Below are 18,531 nucleotides of genomic sequence, written 5' to 3'. Positions count from 1 at the left end.
ATATATTATATATTCCAGTCTTGTAAGTATGGCATTTATAAACAGTATTATTACAAAAACGAGTTCTTTCGTTTGGTAGAATGATTAATCAAATGGATTGATTCACATGGATTGTCAGAAAAAAAATGAAAATGTTATAATTATAAAAAGAACTCTCTGGAAAATTGAATTCAAGGCCTGAACAAATCGAGAGTCAAGAGTTATATTTAAAGAAATACATCCTGAAATAATCGTATAGGATATTTGATAACTCATTGACCATAAATGTTAGAGTAAAGAGAGAAAAGTTAGTTCAGTTTTAATATCGAATTAAGATTACTGGAAGATTATTGATTGACCGTGTGTATAGATGAATAGAATATGGTCCGGGTGCGGTAAAAAAAACTGATATGTAGTTACAATACTAGTTACAAAACTGATATGTAGTTATAAGATTACTGAATATGTAGTTTCTGTCGTAGACATCAGCTCCTAGGTATCTTGACCAACATTTTATTTTCAGAATTTGATAATAATGAATAAAATTCTAAGATTTCTATGGAAACCGCCAAGAGAGAAACGATGCAATCATATCGTAGAAAATTATTCAATCTTCTCAAAATTACATCTCTTCGCCTCATCTAAACTCTCGGTCGTTTTAATACTTGGCTAAAATGTCCAAAATCTTCTACGGTGAGCACATCCTCCATAATTGACATCCTGGCATTAACAGTGATAAGGAATTGGGTTGCGTGATACTGCTCAAAGTACTTTGCAAACAAACAAAAACTTCGGTTTGCCAAATGTTGATGCCAACATTTTTTGTCAGCATTGTTGGTGACACAACTGTTGGTACTGTTTAGCGAAAACGCGTCTTAAGCGCGTGTTGAGTACAGCTGTTTTGAGAACTGTTCCAGAAAAAAATATTAAAAATATATTTATACACTTTTACCAACCAATAAGTCATTAGATAAAAATCAGTCTGGTTCCCGGTCTAAGTCAGGAACAGATGACTAACTATCTGCTCTAAATGAATAAATCAGTTCAAAATTATACAAATAGACGCTTACTACCGGTAGAAATATATTTTAACTCGAGATGGTCTTAAACTGTTTCAATAATCATAATCAAGTAAAACTTTAAGTTAATTATAGAATATAATACATCTGACCAAGTTTTTAAGATCTCTCTGAAAAATCAAACAAATTTAAATCGAGTGTCTTAATATAATAAGAATAATATTAAGCTATATAAGCTATATTAGCACTAATATTTTGACAAAAGCTCCAACTATTCGGTGCGATTTTAATGAAGTTGGCTACAGCAAAGAAAAATGAGTTCAAACTATCACTTATTTCAAAATATTAAAAAAAGCAATAGATATAAATATGAAAATAAAATAACAATGCATATAAAAGATAAAATTAATAAGCGCACCGAAAAAAAACCAGAGATAATAAATCATAAAAAAGTGTAAGTATACAAGTGAAGTACACTAAATCGAAAATTGAAATTTCGAGATATTTTATTATAAAAAAAAATGTTATTGAAATAGTGATTATACTTTTTATAAGAAGATTTTTATGATATTAATAAATTCTTTGAAATTTAACTTTTTTAACATTTCAGATTGGAAAAACTAAATAACACATTGTTTCACTTAATAAATAAACTTAATATTTTTCCATCTTGTCCTATCCCTAGGAACAAGGAGTCAGTTATCTCCCAGATATCGAGTCATATCGTCGCTCTACCTAGGATGCGGTCGACTCCTTTTGTTGTTTGCTCATGGGATCCACTGTTGTAGGCGCTTGAACCATCTTTCGTCCTTCATCCTCGCCATATGTCCAGCCCAAATCCATTTTAAACGACGAGCTTCAACCCATAAGATTTTAAATATGTATATATAGTTGACCGTAAAAATTGATATATAGGAAGATGGTCAGGGTTGCGGTCAAAGGAGAAACAAAAATAGTCAATTGAGAAACAAGTTTCTCCTTTGACCGCAACCCTGACCATCTTCCTATATAACATAAGATTTCAATATTAACTTTACAAGGAATATATTGAATTTTAGTTCTTACCTTTTCCTCAATTGACTATGAACTCCTTAAAAGCTTCATCTGCATAGCATTCAATCTGAGTTTAAGTTTTATTTGGTTAATGACCAAGTCTGTAATGTAGTCAATACTTTGGATTTAAGGTCTATGGCTAATTTTCTTTTTTAAAAACATTTCACAAATGATATGCGTATAATATCACCAAAAATAAATAGTCTTAGAATAATTGTCTAAAATAGAAGAGATAGTAGAAACTAATAAAAGAAGTATGGATGAACAAAATACAACAAAAGCCTAAATGATCCAAAAATGATACATAAAATGGTATTCCATTGAAATACCAATTTTTGTAGACAGTTGGCAGTTGGCAGAGTATGTAGAAGAATACAATTATTTAGGATAGATAATAGGATTCAAAGGAAAAATGAATAAAGAAATCCGCAGAAGAATAAAACCCGGGTGGTACAAATATTGGTACCTCAAAAAAACTTGATAATATAATGATATACCCATTATCCTGATAAGAAGAGGTGTTTCCAACTGCTCAAACTAACCTTGGTCAGATGAAGAAATCAATAGCAATGAAGGCCATAAGCAAGAGTTATTATCTTCAGTAACCTAATCAGCTAACCTCCTCATTACCCTATTATAACATCCATAATAGAAGAGGTCCCTCCAGGCGGACAAGAAGTCTTATCAATCTTTCAGGACACACCTAACACTACCGTACAATTAGGATTGGAGGCGGGATTATTATCAATAATAAGTGACTAGAAGGTGGTCTATAATTGCCTTGAGGTCTAGACACTTAATCCATTCCTTGTTACCACTCCATGGACCCTCCACGCTTTATCCATCACTATCGGTACTTGCAGAGTTTTAAGTGAATCGTTTTTATATTATTGTGTTGTATGAAACATATTTTCTTGAAGTTCTAAGCAAAACCGATTGACTGCTTATAAAAATTGTAAAGATCAGTTCCAAAAGCTGCTATGTTTTCAAAAAATCGGGTCAGATATCATGGAATAAAGTTATTAACTCTTTCTTAAACAAAAACTTATCATTTTCCTCTTTATATTGCACATAGCTTATAAAACATTTTTTCCTCAAAAAATGCCACCCAGTACTTTTTGGAACTGACAATTCTACCCTGTTTAAAAAGAACTCGGTATCCTACTACGCGAAAAACTCACAAGTTCATGGCGTTAGGCATTTGATTGGGCTAATTATAATATATTATACAAATTATTATTTAATTCTGAAATTACGTTTGAGAAAATTATTACATTAAATGTTTTATAAAAAAAACTAAAGAAGTAGTTTTTCTGGTTCTAGTTACATGCAAATCTCAAAAATGACATAATATATTTGTAAAATTTTAAAATATATTGCGAAATTCTTTCTTGTGAAGGCTGTATAATACTTATACTATTATTTATTAATTTGATATAAAACTTGTTCTAAACTAGTGTGTGTGTGCTTATGTTTATGTAATATAAAACGTTTTATAAATGTTAGTACATTTATAAAATTTTTTGTATTACTTTTTCATTTACCTCCGGCTAACGGATATTCCATTGCATAGTACTTTTTGTATTTATATTTTGTAAAAATAAAAGTAATTATTATATATTAGATTGTTTTTAAAATACTTTAGATGGAAAAAATATTAATTAACTTATTTCTTATATTTTCCAGTGCACGGCAAAGCAAGTCTTTTTCAACAAGCACCATTGAAACAAAATTACAAATTGCAAAGGCGAAAAATGTTTTGAAATAATATAGCTTTTTTGGATAATCGTAAAACATAAAAAGGATAAGACAATTTTAATTAAACAGGCATATGAACGAATAAATAAAATCAAAACTGTATTAAGCGTATTTTTAAAAAATGAGCGTAAAAATATTTTGAATTTAATTATTTACCCATTTAAAACTTTCAGTAGCAACATAAATTGCTAAAAAAGTACATATCAATTTATATAATGCATATATATTTTAAAATTTAGGAGAGAAAATATTTTATATTTTCTAATTAGTTCTTTTTGCATAGATACTTAGCAAATAAAACGGTTAGCCATTTTACTACTCATATAAACACTGCTGAATAAAACAAGCGCACCGAGACGTTTTGAGATTACATATAACTTTTGTAATAAGTAAAACGAAACTAAAATAGCTTTTCTAATCCTCAACACAGCTGAAATAGTGGACACTAAGCAATACATCTACGACTGCATTTGCAGATGGTATAGTTGTTGCAAGCAGCAGTACAAATAAAAAGGAAACATTAAAGCAGGCGGAAACTCCTACTAGCTTAAATTTTGTTTTTCTTACCTTCTAATTTAATTTAGGCTTGAAATCCTGGTAATTTGAACTTCTTCTCAAGTTCTCAGAGTTTCAAATTAAAGAGATTCAACTGCATCAATAAATTATTTTCAAGGGACTTTGTACATACTGTCATATATTATGTATTGAGGTTGATATACCGTTGATTGCAGACCCCTTATTGGCTGGCTTCGCAAGTGCGGCCTGCCCAACCCCTGGGCAGAGACGCCCTCCACTCCCCGGAGACTGCTTCTCTTCTGCTACGATTCTTTCCTAGTCATCATGGTCAGCTATATGATCTCTGTTTACATCTACTCAATAGCCAGCATCTCCATCTCTTTTGCGGTGATATATATTTTTATTTAATTGTCAAATAAGATTTTAATTATATTAATAATTATAGGCAATTCAATTCATTACTAATAATCAATTTTTAGAAATAGAAATAGGCGTATGGATATTTTACATGGCAACTAGAAACTATCCAGGGCAGACCACAGGCGTTTTCTTGTGATAAACCCTTCTATAACGGATCACCCTCTTCGCGGATAATTTATTAAGATCTCAGCCAACGAAGTTCAAATTGAATGCATTTGCACCTCTATATAACGGTCTCACTCCACTCAGGTTGGGTTCATCTCTTTAATTGCTCATTAGAACTATCACTCCTCTATAATGGATACAATTCATGAACTCTGAAAAAACTCCAGATTTGACAAGTATTGATATGTATTATCCAAAAATTTAGTTTAAAAAAGCAAGTGATCCGTCTACGGCTTTTCATGAAGAATTAGGAACCACAGTCTCAGATTACCCCAGGATGATCCTGGAAATTCAAGATACTGTCCAATATAAACAACTTATAAAGGAAACCAATTTTTAATGAGGTGTAGATAGTTGACAGTAGATTAATAATTGGAGAAGTTGGTCGGCAAAAAAAAAAATAAATAAACAAAAAATTATTTATTAATATTATGATTAAATAATTATTATGTATGAATATTTTTTTCTGAACGCACCCCCCGACCATCTTCATGATTAATGAAACTAATTTTTACTATAGGATTTCTACAACAGCTACAAACATTCTTGCGTAGTCAAAAACACAAGTAAATAAACATTAAATACAACGATTAAAACTTGTTTATCTAACGTACATAGATAATAATTGGCTAGTGTTTCAGAAATGGGCAGAAGAATTATACATATTTTTAACTTTTTTTTTTATGTTTATGATGTATATTTATTAGAATCTTGAGGTTCAATCAATAATAAACAACTATATTTTGTTGATATTACGATATCTTGAAACATCATCATGGTTTTTTATTAGCTTAACCTTAAGATCTCCAAGGAAGGAAACATGTATATACATTTATTATTTTTCTTATAAGCAATATATTTTAGTTCAGTTTTAGAAACATAATGTATCAGGTTTAATTGAATATCCTTCATTTATATGAAGCCAATGGGGAGATAATTCAAAACTAAGATACAAAGACGATATTGCACACAATCCATGGGTTAACTTTATTTACAGGTTTAAATTGTTTTTACCAATTGTAAAATACTTTAGTGGAAGATTGCTGATTGACCGCAGTTATCAATAAATAGTATTTGGTTCGAGTGCGGTAAAATTAAACTCAAATAGTAATATTTTGTACTATTTTTATTTGGGTTCACGTTTCGTCCCACGTAGCAGGGCTTCGTCAGCGCTAAAAAAGATACAAACACTTAACATAAGATAAAAAAGTAAATGGAAAATTACAAGGTATAAATGAAACGTGAAATTAAATAAGAAAAATTAAAGGTTATAAAAAATTAATGAAAACGGAAATAGTAACAAATAAATACATTTACTTTATATTATTTATTCAGATAAACGTTGGCTCAAATAATAGTACAAAATATTACTATTTGAGTTTAAATTGACCCCACTCGGACCAAATTCCATTTATTAATACACACGGTCTTAAATATTTATTTATTATTTCCGTTTTCCTTTATTTTTTATAACCTTTAATTTTTCTTATTTAATTTTACGTTTTATTGTATACCCTTGTAATTTTCCATTTATTTTTTTATCTTATGCTAAGTGTTTGTATCTTTTTTAGTCCTCACGAAGCCCTGCAACGTGGGACGAAACGTGAACTCAAATAAAAATAGTACAAAATATTACTATTAGAGTTTAATTTGACCGCACCCGGACCAAAGTCCAATTATTGATTCCCACGGTCAATCAGCAATCTTCCAATAAAGTATTTTACAATTGGTAAAAATTATTTTAACCTGTAAATAAAGTTACCCCATGGATAGTGTGCAATATCATCTTTATATCTTAGTTTTAAATTTTTATCTCCCCATTGGCTTCATATAAATGAAGGATATTCAATTAAACCTGATACATCATTTACTTTTTTATCTTATGTTAAGTGTTTGTATCTTTTTTAGCCCTCACGAAGCCCTGCAACGTGGGGCGAAACGTTGGCTCAAATAAAATAGTACACCCATTTATTATTTGAGTTTAATTTGACCGCACCCGGACCAAATTCCATTTATTATAAAATATTTTACTTCATATATTTTTTTTCTTTTTAGTACGATTCATTTTTAATTAAAAAATGTCAATCGAAATAATTGAGGAGATACCATCTGGGCCCTATTACACCTACAATTGGCAAAATTGTCAAACCTTGCAAATATGTTAAATATACATTAATAAAATAAATGTTATAAGTTTTTGTTTATTTTTCTATTATCATTCATACAGTCATTCTGTAAATATAAACAAATTCTTCTACGGATACCTTAAAGAACGATAATTAATCTCAACTAGTTTTTTAACATAATTATTTATTATAATGTTTATCTTATTCCAAGATGTATCTGCTGCTCTAGAACACTTTTATGTTATTTTTTGCGCAGGATCTTTGTTCCCTGGGAACCAGTGGCTGCTGCTTTATGTGCTCACTCTTCATTACCTTGTACATGGCTCTGTTCCGTAAAAGAATAAAAATGATCACCGAAGGCATGGACTCCATTGCAGAAGTCATCTTCCAGAACGAGCTCGGTGGCGCTGGTCTCTTGCAAGAGATGTACCAGAAGAACGCCAAACTGATGGCTATCCTAACTAGCAACTCCATCTCCATCAGCTTCCTTGCACCTTGCACCTACTGCTGGTCGGTGCCCTTTGTGGCCTGGCTGTCTGGAACCTACCGGGATGAATTGCCCCTACCCCTTGACACTTCTTACAACTATAGGTTACCGGTAATCTACGAACTGATGGTCATGTTAATAAGTTGCAGTATTGGAATTTCAACCTCGAAGAAATCTGCTGTAGACTGCTTCTTCATTTCACTTTTCAACATTCAGATAGATTTTTTAAAATATCTATCCGTGTCGAAACGTTATCTACAAGAAGAATTCAACAGCGGAAAGGACATTTATATCAGGAAGAAACTGATTATGTGGATTAAGCTCCACCAAGATATTAATATGTAAGTAGTTATACTTCACAACTCAGTACTTTCAATAATTTACATACGTAAAATTAACTTCATTTAATTCTTTTAACCAGTGGATTATGGATATTTACGGTCTTAGGAACACCAATCTCAATAAGCGATTAATTTTTCTATATTTTCTTCCATCATGAATTACGATTTTACGTAATTTGTTCTAATATGAGAGCAACCTAGATTTTTATCTTTTGATTGATTCTCAAATTCTTATCCAACATTTTGAAAATTTGTAGTTTTATTATCTTATGAAAATATAAGGAAAGAGTTGTAAGGAGAAAAAAATAAGAAAATCAATTAAATATACATATTCACTGGCTAACAAGGCTTTTACGGCTAATGGGGGCTTCAGAAATAGAATTTCTTTTATATTTGTGCATTTTTATTTCTATTTCTATTATATATTTCTAGCGGTTTCTTCTGGGAACCGACCTACAATTCTTGGAAATGTATTAGCTATATATTTAAACCAAGAACTAGATACCATAGACCCCCTTGCTATGGTATGCTTGATGTAATTTTGCATAAAACCTCATTGAATATCCTTTTCAATGGTGCCGTGTTTTCCTAGCTATGCTACTTAGCTATGCTAACCAGGTGCCATGCAGGGTATTTAAACTACAAAATCAAGTCGCGATAACATTAGTTTATATTTACATATGGAATATATTTATGATTAAAGAGAGCTTAATAAACATGTTGACTATAATTGAAGTTTAATTAATATGATAATAGATTGCGAATACCGGATACCATTCTGATTCTAAAATCTAACTCTTTTCCCATTAAAAATTACATCTTAGTATAATTACTTATCTTGTGTTGCGGCAGGCTTTGGCTTTCTGGGCTCCAGCGGGATCTGTCGGCTCCTGCTCATCGGGCGTGCTTCGCTGGTCCCCGGTCCTCTCTTTTCCCCTTGACTGTATTACTTCGAACAACCTCCTCAAAATGTCCTTCTTCCCCTCTACATTCCAGCCATTCCATATTTGACCTTTGATCTCCAAAACACTTTTATGATTTTCGGATTATCTTTTTAAAAAAAAAATTATTATTATTTTTTAAAGGAAATCCACAGTGACGGTGATGTTTTCCTGGTTACCTACAGGTGACCAACCTATTCTAACCATGGTGGGGGTCAAGTTTTTCATTTTGTGGGACCGGAATTTAATGAAAAAGTTAACCCCCTAGGCCAGATTCAAATTGGCACCACCCGGACATCTCAAAACGATAGACCTAGGCCTAATCGTCTGAGCTACGGACGGCCCCCGTTTATCTTTATGGCTGATCATGATGCAGCCGAAGGCCTAATTGCGTACCACCACATCTGTTGTTTGTTCAATAACACGGTCTCTTGACCCTTTGATCCGTCGCGAATGGCCCCAGAAGGAAGCCAACCCTTTTTATCTGCGAGCAGATCACTGCTATTATGAACATTCAGAATATCTATAAAATTAAATTTAACATTTTTTCTCAACCCGATATTGTCAATACGTACGTACACAATAGCACAAAGACCCTCCTGCATTTCATCAGTTTCTGTTTCAGATTTAGTTTTGTACACAGCGTCTATACTTTTAGCGTTCTGGGTCCAAACAGATTAGAATTAAGTGTTTCTTTAGTTTTAAGTAGTGTAGGTACCTGCCTACATAAGTATAAGTTTTTGTAGGTTTCTAATAATATAAGTAGTTGTAGGAAATGTGAAAATCTATTATAGACTCAATGGCCAATAAGCTTGCTAATGATGGGTAGTCTAGCTTTTGGTTAAAACTTAATATAGTCTCGTTGCGGTGTGATTTTTGTTACGCTAGACTGGTGCCATTTTTTCTGATAATTTATTCCTAATTTTGGTAAAAATAATCTGTACTAATGACGACCATGTAGGATCTGTCATTCAGTACTTCGTGAGCAACTTGTGTTGCTTGTATTACTGTACAAGGACAATATGTGTTCATAAAACGCTCAAACGACAGGCGTTTTTCTACCTTAGCATTATTGACTCAGCTACCCGATTTATAGTAGAGGTCTTTCAATCCTCTCGGATTGATAAGCGACTATTAAAACAGAAAATAAATGTCGACACAGCCTGCTAGGCCTTGGCAAGACAACTCGGAGTAAAGTGCCTGTACAGCTCAACTACTACTTACTCCTTAGAAAAGTGCATTACACTAGTCGCCAAAAAGGCTGTCCTGTACTTGAAGAGGCTATAAACAGATAAATTAAGTGATGTGTATATATACATCTTATACATCATATTATTGAGTAGTTCAAATAATAAAAAAAAACGTATTTAATTTTGAAAATAACATTGGTTCAAAGCTTTTTTATGCATCAAATATATATATATATATTGTATCTCCACAGCTAAAGGTTTACTCACTTCTATTTATTCATGATATGAAAAATATATTAGATTCATAATTAAAAATTGGCACTCATATTTTACGTTTTAGACATCAATGAACAAATTAAGTTCAGTCTCTGACTATCTGTAACCAAATTTGTGTTCGAAACGTTCGGTATAATGGAATTTCGAGAAAAAAATTGTCAACAGTAAAATATTATAATTCTTAATGATAATTATGGATTTTCTAATTCAATGAAATTGTTTCAGGAATATACAGCAACTTTTAACAGTATTTTCTCCAGTCATTATAGTGTATAATTTGACTATGGTTATCATCGTAGTTTGCGGTGCTTTTGTTCAAATCAAGGTATCTTTACGGCACTACAAAAAATAAAAATTGATACCTTTTTAAATGTTAATATTTGTTAACGATTTTTCAGAGTGACAGCAATAATTTAATTCAATCATTAAGTATTGGAGCTTACGTTGCTATAGCTGGTCTTTATTACTATCTAATGGCTCACACAGCAGAAGAGCTCACTACTCAGGTATGTATAAATAAATATTTATTTGGAATTTATTTGTATTTTGATCCATTGCTCAATTAATAGAGATGCAAAAGACGTTCGAACTATATTTGAATGGTGGTAAAAGTAGTATAAGTCGGAGAATGGGGTTGTTTTGAACGCTATAAGATATTTAGAAATTTTAACTTATCCTATTTTTACTCCTTAAAAACTTTCTTATTGTACTCTGAAAAACAAATCATTTTTCAATTGAAAGCCTTCCATATAGTGAAACAAAAAAATAACAATTTGATAAATTTGACGTGAAAATATCAATCAGTCTGGCGAATAAAAAAAAAACACTGCGCTTGCAGCAAGTGCCATTTTAACAGTGCAACGCAGGTCAGAACAGGCCTTAATTAAAATACTATTCATTCGTTTCATATTTATTAAATAACTTCACTAACAAACCTCCAATATGTCTAAGGTGATGTTCTCTAACATGCCTTCTCTTAAGGCTAGTTGCACCATCACAGTTAAAACTACGATTTCTTAAATCTCAGGTAAAATCAACAATTATTCTCTGCATAAGAAAAGTTAACCTTCAAATCCGGTGGTAAACTTTAATGACCAATGATAGCCGGTTAAATTGAGATTCAGAGCAAATCTACTTGTAAGAAGGAAGCCATAAGAAGTACCAAAGTTCCAATAAGGAACAGTTGCACCAATAAACGGTAAAACTAAGATTTGTCTTAGAGTTTAGTAAAACTCGAGTAATTTAGCGACCTGTATCTAGTTTACAGTTTTGTTAACGGTAATTCACCCGACGAAGATTAAAAACGCAGCAAGATTCTTCATTGTACAACCCAGTACGCTCGGTGCGACGATTTCTCGCGAGAGTTAACCGAATTTCGGAAAACGGAGGAAGACGGAAGCGTTTCAAAATCGGACCCTCTCGATGTATAATGTGAAGAGCTTTTGGTAAGTCCCCATTCAGTGGATGAAGTAATTAACAGCAAAGTGAGACTTTCATCCCAACTGTACTCCCACCTTATTGAACAATTCTAAATTCGGAACCTTCAACCGTTTCAAAAACCTGGAAAGAAAATTTCGAAGAGACTGCACCCTTGATTATTTTAAATTTCTCTGGGAATATTGGGATGAATGCAATACATCGTGCGCCATCACTCCCTGAAAATTCTACCTCTCGCTATAGCTGGGACATGAGCTATTTCAACTGGCTTCAGCAATGGACAAAATCATGCACCCATCCACATCGTCCGGAGCTTATAGCTTTTTAGATACCCTATCGGCCATTTTATTACTTCAGTAAATAATCCAAATTATTGACTAACGCCACGCGTTTTTTACTTTTCTTTCTGTTATACACTTCAAAATTAATGAAAAATAAATTTTTAACTCACCAAATTAACTGAATAATTAAATAATTTCATACTGATGTTAACAGGCAGAAAAATTGGCATTTTCTGCTTACGACCTTCAGTGGTACAGCTTGAAGAAAGCGGACATTGACATGTTGCGAATGGTGATCCTAAGAGCAAACGTGCCAATTCAAGTAACCGCCTACTGCGCCCCTAGATTTATATTGAAGAGAGAGACATTTGCAAACGTAACTCAAGAAATATATTATGCTTTATATATGTATATCTAACAAAATAAACACTTAGATATTTATTTAATTATAATTGACAGATATTTCTTATTTTTCCAGTTCGTGGTGACATCTATCTCTGCGTTTGTAACCTTCTGCCAGATAAAGGATCGCTACAGATGAGGCAATTGTAATTCACGAACATTTATCGCCAACAACTTAAAACATGATAATCTAAATAGAGGCTTAAATATAATAGTTTTATTTGATATTAGTTAAAGATTTTTAATTTAATTTTATTTATTAAAATACAAAGTTCATTCTGATCTTATTTGCAATTTAGTTAAATTAAATATATAATTCACAGACCCTTACCTATACTTTTAGCACGTTTCACCATGGTTTCGAAGAATTACATGAAATCCACAAAAAAAAAAAAAAACCAGACAAACCCTAAATCAAATATTTTCTTATCTTCTTAATTGAAATTTTTGAAACAATCAAAATTAAAACTTCATCAAAAACATAATACTTCCTTAAATAAATTTAAACCTACGCACCACAAATATTTAGGATTGCAACAAAGCCTTACATAAGCAAACTTCAAATTTTTCGGGCAAAAACATAATTAATATACTGACCAACACATGTCAACTGTTAATAAACAAATACTAACCAATTACAAACGATTCCAAGGCAAATTAAACAATCTCATAAATGCTATGGCCAAAAAAGCAAGCTCGCTAACATTCATAGAAGACTGAAAAAGAACTGGATGAGGGATCTTCCCGTCTAATAATTGTATTTTACATTCACTAGCTGTCAACTCCATTGACAGGTGTAAATAGAGATGTAAAGTGAAAAAATACATATAGTACCTACACAAATAAAAAAGCTATGATTTTCACCATTTGAAAACCTATTACTAAAAATATTAACATTAATATATATTCAAAAAATTTCATGCTAATTATGTAATCATCTTTCCTTATTACCAAATTTTTAGAAGTTCATTTTAAAAAATTACAATCACGGATTTTCCTAATCCTTTTTTCGTGTCTTAACTCATGTGTGTTCGTTCCAAAAGTTTGCGGAAAAAAAGTACCTGGATCAATTCTTTGATGGAGTAAGTGTGAAAAATCTGCTAGCTTCGTTCAAGATATCATTTGTTTGTATTAGTGTGTTAGCAATTATTTCAGTGCTTTGCCTAAATAGAAATCCTAGTGGAATTAAAGTAAATATATTTTATAGACGTAGTTTATACCTGAAAGATGGCATGATTTTACTCAGAAGTTGTGTTGTTTACATTGAAGGGAGGTCAGTTTTTTTTTTTAATACCTAAGTGCTTTCCTTCATAACCTCAAAAAGATTAAGATATATAACAAAGGGTTTACACTAAAATTGAGAGTTTCCAATTTAAATTCCAAACCACATTCTACGCGTTGAAATCTTTTGGTGTGGTTACCCCAAGTACAAACGTTCGAGTCCAGTATCAAAAATTATTATTTAATTAGCTAAATTAAGCTGATTAATTAATTACTTTTCGTTTAACTAAATAAATTATGTTAAGGAATATAAATAGAATAAATATAAGAAAGAGGTTAGAAAAAAAAACAATGAATAAATAATCATAACATAATTTATTTTCAATAACACTCATTAAATATATAAGGAGAGTAGAGCTAGTATTATATATATATTTTTTTTTTGGACCCTCCTATGGAAAAATATTGAGTAAGATGTACAAATATAAAATATATACTATAAGTGCTCAACCCTTCTTTTACCCTGAGGTATTCAAAGGTGCCTTAAAACTATTTTTTAAAATCTTTTTTCGTAGCCTCCTATGGAAAAATATTGAGAAACACGTACAAACATAAAAATTTATACAATAAGAGCTAGTATCATATAAAACTAAAATAATTATATATAAAAACAAACAAAACTTAATATTACTCCAGAACTGAGTACGTGTTACCTCTATTGAGAGCCTCGATAAAGGATTTCCTCTTGCCAAGATAAAGAATGCTCTAGGGTTTAATATTTGTGGAAAAAAAATTATAAAATAAAGTAGACAAAAAATAAATAACTCACAATTTTAAACATTTATTAATAAAAAATAAACAAGATAAAAATCGTAAATCAAATTATTGTAATTCTTTGAATTAAAAGGGAAAAAAATTAATTTACCCAATGCTTCTAGAAGAAGAATAAATATAAATGAAATGAAAAGGTAGAAAATTCTAAATGAATATAAACATATGATACGTGCTATGAGGACATAATCATGTATATCTATCTTTATTATATATTTATACCAATGTTTATAACCTATGTTCAGATTTAGTGTCAAACCTATGTTTCAAACTAAGTGAGAAGATCCTTAGAAGCAATTCGTTCTCAAGAAATATGGGCTTCTGTGGCCAGCAAGAGAAAAGTGTTTAGTCTATGGGCTGGAAAAATACATAATACACACTGATATACACCTTTTAAGAACTTAGCATCATAAAAATGCACTCCCCAAAAGTATTAGCGATATTTAGTGACGATGTTAGCGTTCGTAACAGTTTACTGTTATGATATATCGTCGCAGGATTTCACTTTATTTACTATTTAGATATTAATTATACTTAATAGTGTACTTACATAATTAACGAATTAAAATAATTTTATAAAATAAATTAGACCCAAAAAAGTACAAATTTTCATTGTTGTTTCAACAAGAAGAATAATTAAATATCTAACTAATGCAAAAATAAGTTAGGTAAAATCTTTTCAAGGTTTCGGATGATAAGTCCTTTATCAGTCCCCAACTCTTAAAATTGTAACAAAGTTTTTGTTACATTTAAAATTTTAAAAATGGTCAATTTTTTTACTACTACTTTTTTATTTTAGTTACCCATTTTCACTGGAGCTGAAAAGCCAAGGGGGGGATTAACTGACTCATGAAACTAATAGTATTGGCACAACCAATGAAGCGACAACCAGACCTGATGGAACTAATTACTTAAAATTTGAACCCTTACTCACAAGCCTCCGAAGAGACATATCAGACAGCAAGTCCGCAGCTTCCAGTCTGGAGGCCGGCACCCTTATCTCCAGCAACACAGGTGACCCATCTCAATATGAGACTCATGAGAGAGACTGCATGTTTTCTGCTTCCCAGCTTAAAACAAAATGGCAACCCCATTTTGTTACTTCGCATCGTATCAACCTAATTTCATTTTCCATTAAAATTCATCACTAGAATTGAATTTAACATTACTATATTTTACTTGGCTTACCCTCTTCCCACTCTACAAGTTACAACCTTTCTTTCAATGTATTCCTTTAATTTCCACCACTCTTTCTAAACCTTATAATGCCAAAAGGCAATCCAAGGTATCATTAACACCCAGATATACATATAGCATAACTCCTATATGTATGTTCCAAATATTCAATAACATCATTACAGGAGGGTATGAAAAAAAACAAAAAAAAAAAAACACTCTTTCTATTAATGTTCAATATTTTCTGAAATGGAGAACCTAAAATTTGGCTAAAGTATGGCTCCCTCATAAATAGCCTGATCAAAACATAATTATAATAAACATCATTAATTTATATATCAATTTAAATTTTAAAGTTAATTATCTTTTACATTGTTATTTATTTCATCGACCTATTATATCTGAACAATGTACCCTCTTTGTTTATTAGGTATTAGCTATTGTTTACTTAGTTTCTATTTCTTTTTATAATTCGTATTATTATTGTTAAGCGATCTTTAAAAATATATTTTATCAAATTAAATCTCAATAATGTGTAATTTTGAATTGTAGCCTGAGATGGATAAATCGTCCAAAACGTTGGAAAGACAATTTTATCAATATAAAATTAGTGAAATAAGAATTTGAAGTAAGAAAGCTATCCTTAATTTTCCTAGAAAGAAAATTAAATTAAATGTCCTCGAATAACAAACTATTTTTTTAAAATAAATTTAATAAAATACTTTTTGCTAAAATTTCTTCAAAACAATTCAACATTCACGGGTTATCATCGAATAATTTTAGCTATAAGAACTAATTATCGGTTGAAATTTTCGCTCAAAAATACACATACATGGACTAAAAAGCAGACGATTGAAATTAGGTGATTCTTTTATATAACTTTACTTATATGTACCTGCGTTAAATTTGAGTCATACAAGCCGGTTTCATGATACAAGTCATACATGATGGATAAATAACCAAGCGAATCTGAGTATTAATTGACATTCGACGCTTATGTGGGAAATAAAGGGACCAATCACTGAAGAAAACTGACTTCAACTATTTGGCGTAACATTTTTTTTTTTAATTATTTATTTTTCTTTTAAGGCCCAAAGGATGACCTACTGATAAAAGAGGTGAAATAAAAAAGTAGTTTTGAAGGGATTTATTTCCCTGCATTTGGAATGCATTTCAAGTTAAGAAGAGAGAGGTTTTGAGAATTTAGAATATTGTAAAAAGTCTTCTGATGACAGGATTCATTAGACTTCTTGAATTTGGCAGTTCGTACTTTCAAGTCAATAAATAATTCAGCAATAAACAAAAATATTAAACTAATTTTAATGTGAAAATTTGCTCTTAGAGAACTTGTACGGTAAAAATGGCAAAGTTTATGGGATCAACAAGAAATGAATAAGCTAAAAATAGTACAAACGGCAGTAAAAAAAAAATGGGCCAAGTTCTACACAATTAAGGAGAGAAGAAGTGATCATAACTATACTCTGACAGGAATATAGCCACCTTATTCACTGCATCTGACCAAAGTCCCAGTTAGACATTTCACTGAAGATTGTCCGAAATATAAACCCAAAATGACCAAGTTTGAGGTTCCACGGTTTCTTGCACAGGTTCTAGATACCAAGACAAAACCACCTCTCCAAAATCATAAAAGTCTTACTAATGACAGGAATTTAAAGATTAGTATAATATATTTCGATCAAGTTTCAAATAAATAGAAACTGGGTAATGATAACCATTAGTTTGTTAAATGTACTTATTTATGCAAAACATAATTTATAAAAATAATTTAAATAAAAAATGTATATATTAAAAAAAAATGAAAACATATAATTATGAGAGATAATTGACAGTGGATGACTTATACGAGGAGAAGATGGTTGGGAGTGCGGTCAAAATAAAACATAGTCAGTAATTTAAAACAACAATATGCTTATCTTAAATAAAACAATAATATCCAACTTGTAACAAACTGTGGTATGGCAATAATCCCTCACATGTTAACCAACTGAGCTTTTTCCAGTGTAGCCTGTCGTACGTTTCTAATAGCTCTCCTATTAGAGCCTTTTAATAAACTGAATAATTGTTCAGGAGAGAAGATCCGCAGCCCAAATCATTTTATTCGAATTACAATAAACTTGTGATAGGTTCTTCAGAAGTGAATGGTATCTTCCTTTTCTTCAGAGTTGCATAGTGGGCAGTTATTGATATTATCATGTATCCTTGGTTTTATACCTGATTCTTCTCTACACTGGAAAATCGGCAGTATCCAAATCAAAATTAGCATTTAAATGAGGCGTTTCTACTTCAACCGCCCATAAGCCAGCATATAATTTTTTTCGCCCAATAAATGAAAATTAAAAAAATTGATCTTTCATACATGAAATTTATTTAAGGCGAAAGTAAATTTCTGAAAATTTAAAGGCAAATTTATTCCACCAATGTTAATTAATAAACAAAATGTTCAACATTAAGCGACTACACCATCCCCAGAAAGAAAAATCTCAGTTGCTTATTTTTGTTCAGTCTCCATGACCTTTTCTACGTTGTAAGTTTGAGTCTATGAGCTTGCACTGGGATGTACAACTGATTTTTTCTTTACTGAGAATAGCATTAGCCGAAACGAATATTTTGTATATTAATTTAAATTATTAGAAGAATTTATGTTTTAAATTACTCACGTTTTTTTTTTTTTCAGCACAATCTAAACGAAATTGATTCCTTAGAGAAGTTTGGAATTTAAACGATAGATAATAGCACTTACACTTTTCCCCTACTCTCTAACCACTCAAACCCCCTTCTAATCTTGCATCCTCTTCCATACCTGACAATTCTCCTTGGCACTTGAAAAGAAGATGGCCACGAGACCAGCTAATGTAAAATGTCATTAGAGTGCTACCAATGGGTAGTTTCTC

The 18,531-nt window shown here is 31.1% G+C and overlaps 1 protein-coding gene across 2 annotated transcripts in view; it reads left to right on the top strand.

Moving 5' to 3' along the window:
- Positions 1–2,853: 2,853 nt before the first annotated feature.
- LOC136797175 (odorant receptor 10-like) overlaps positions 2,854–18,531 on the top strand; it is a 26,140-nt gene continuing 10,462 nt past the window's right edge. The window contains exons 1-7 of one of the 2 annotated variants that reach the window (XM_067053007.1): positions 2,854–2,904; positions 4,541–4,712; positions 7,293–7,864; positions 10,497–10,596; positions 10,670–10,777; positions 12,204–12,365; positions 12,468–12,726. In XM_067053007.1, coding sequence (XP_066909108.1) covers positions 2,873–2,904; positions 4,541–4,712; positions 7,293–7,864; positions 10,497–10,596; positions 10,670–10,777; positions 12,204–12,365; positions 12,468–12,530 — 1,209 coding nt within the window. In that variant the 5' untranslated portion in view covers positions 2,854–2,872 and the 3' untranslated portion in view covers positions 12,531–12,726. Of the gene's footprint in view, positions 2,905–4,540; positions 4,713–7,292; positions 7,865–10,496; positions 10,597–10,669; positions 10,778–12,203; positions 12,366–12,467; positions 12,727–18,531 lie in introns of those variants that run through there. The other variant, XM_067053008.1, reaches the window with a different exon arrangement.

This window comes from Halyomorpha halys, unplaced genomic scaffold (genome assembly GCF_000696795.3).
Source record: "Halyomorpha halys isolate HHAL.00 unplaced genomic scaffold, Hhal_1.1 Scaffold1220.1, whole genome shotgun sequence".
Taxonomy (NCBI): domain Eukaryota; kingdom Metazoa; phylum Arthropoda; class Insecta; order Hemiptera; family Pentatomidae; genus Halyomorpha; species Halyomorpha halys.
Note: the sequence above shows the minus strand (reverse complement) of the source record. Positions and strands in the feature narration are given on the sequence as shown.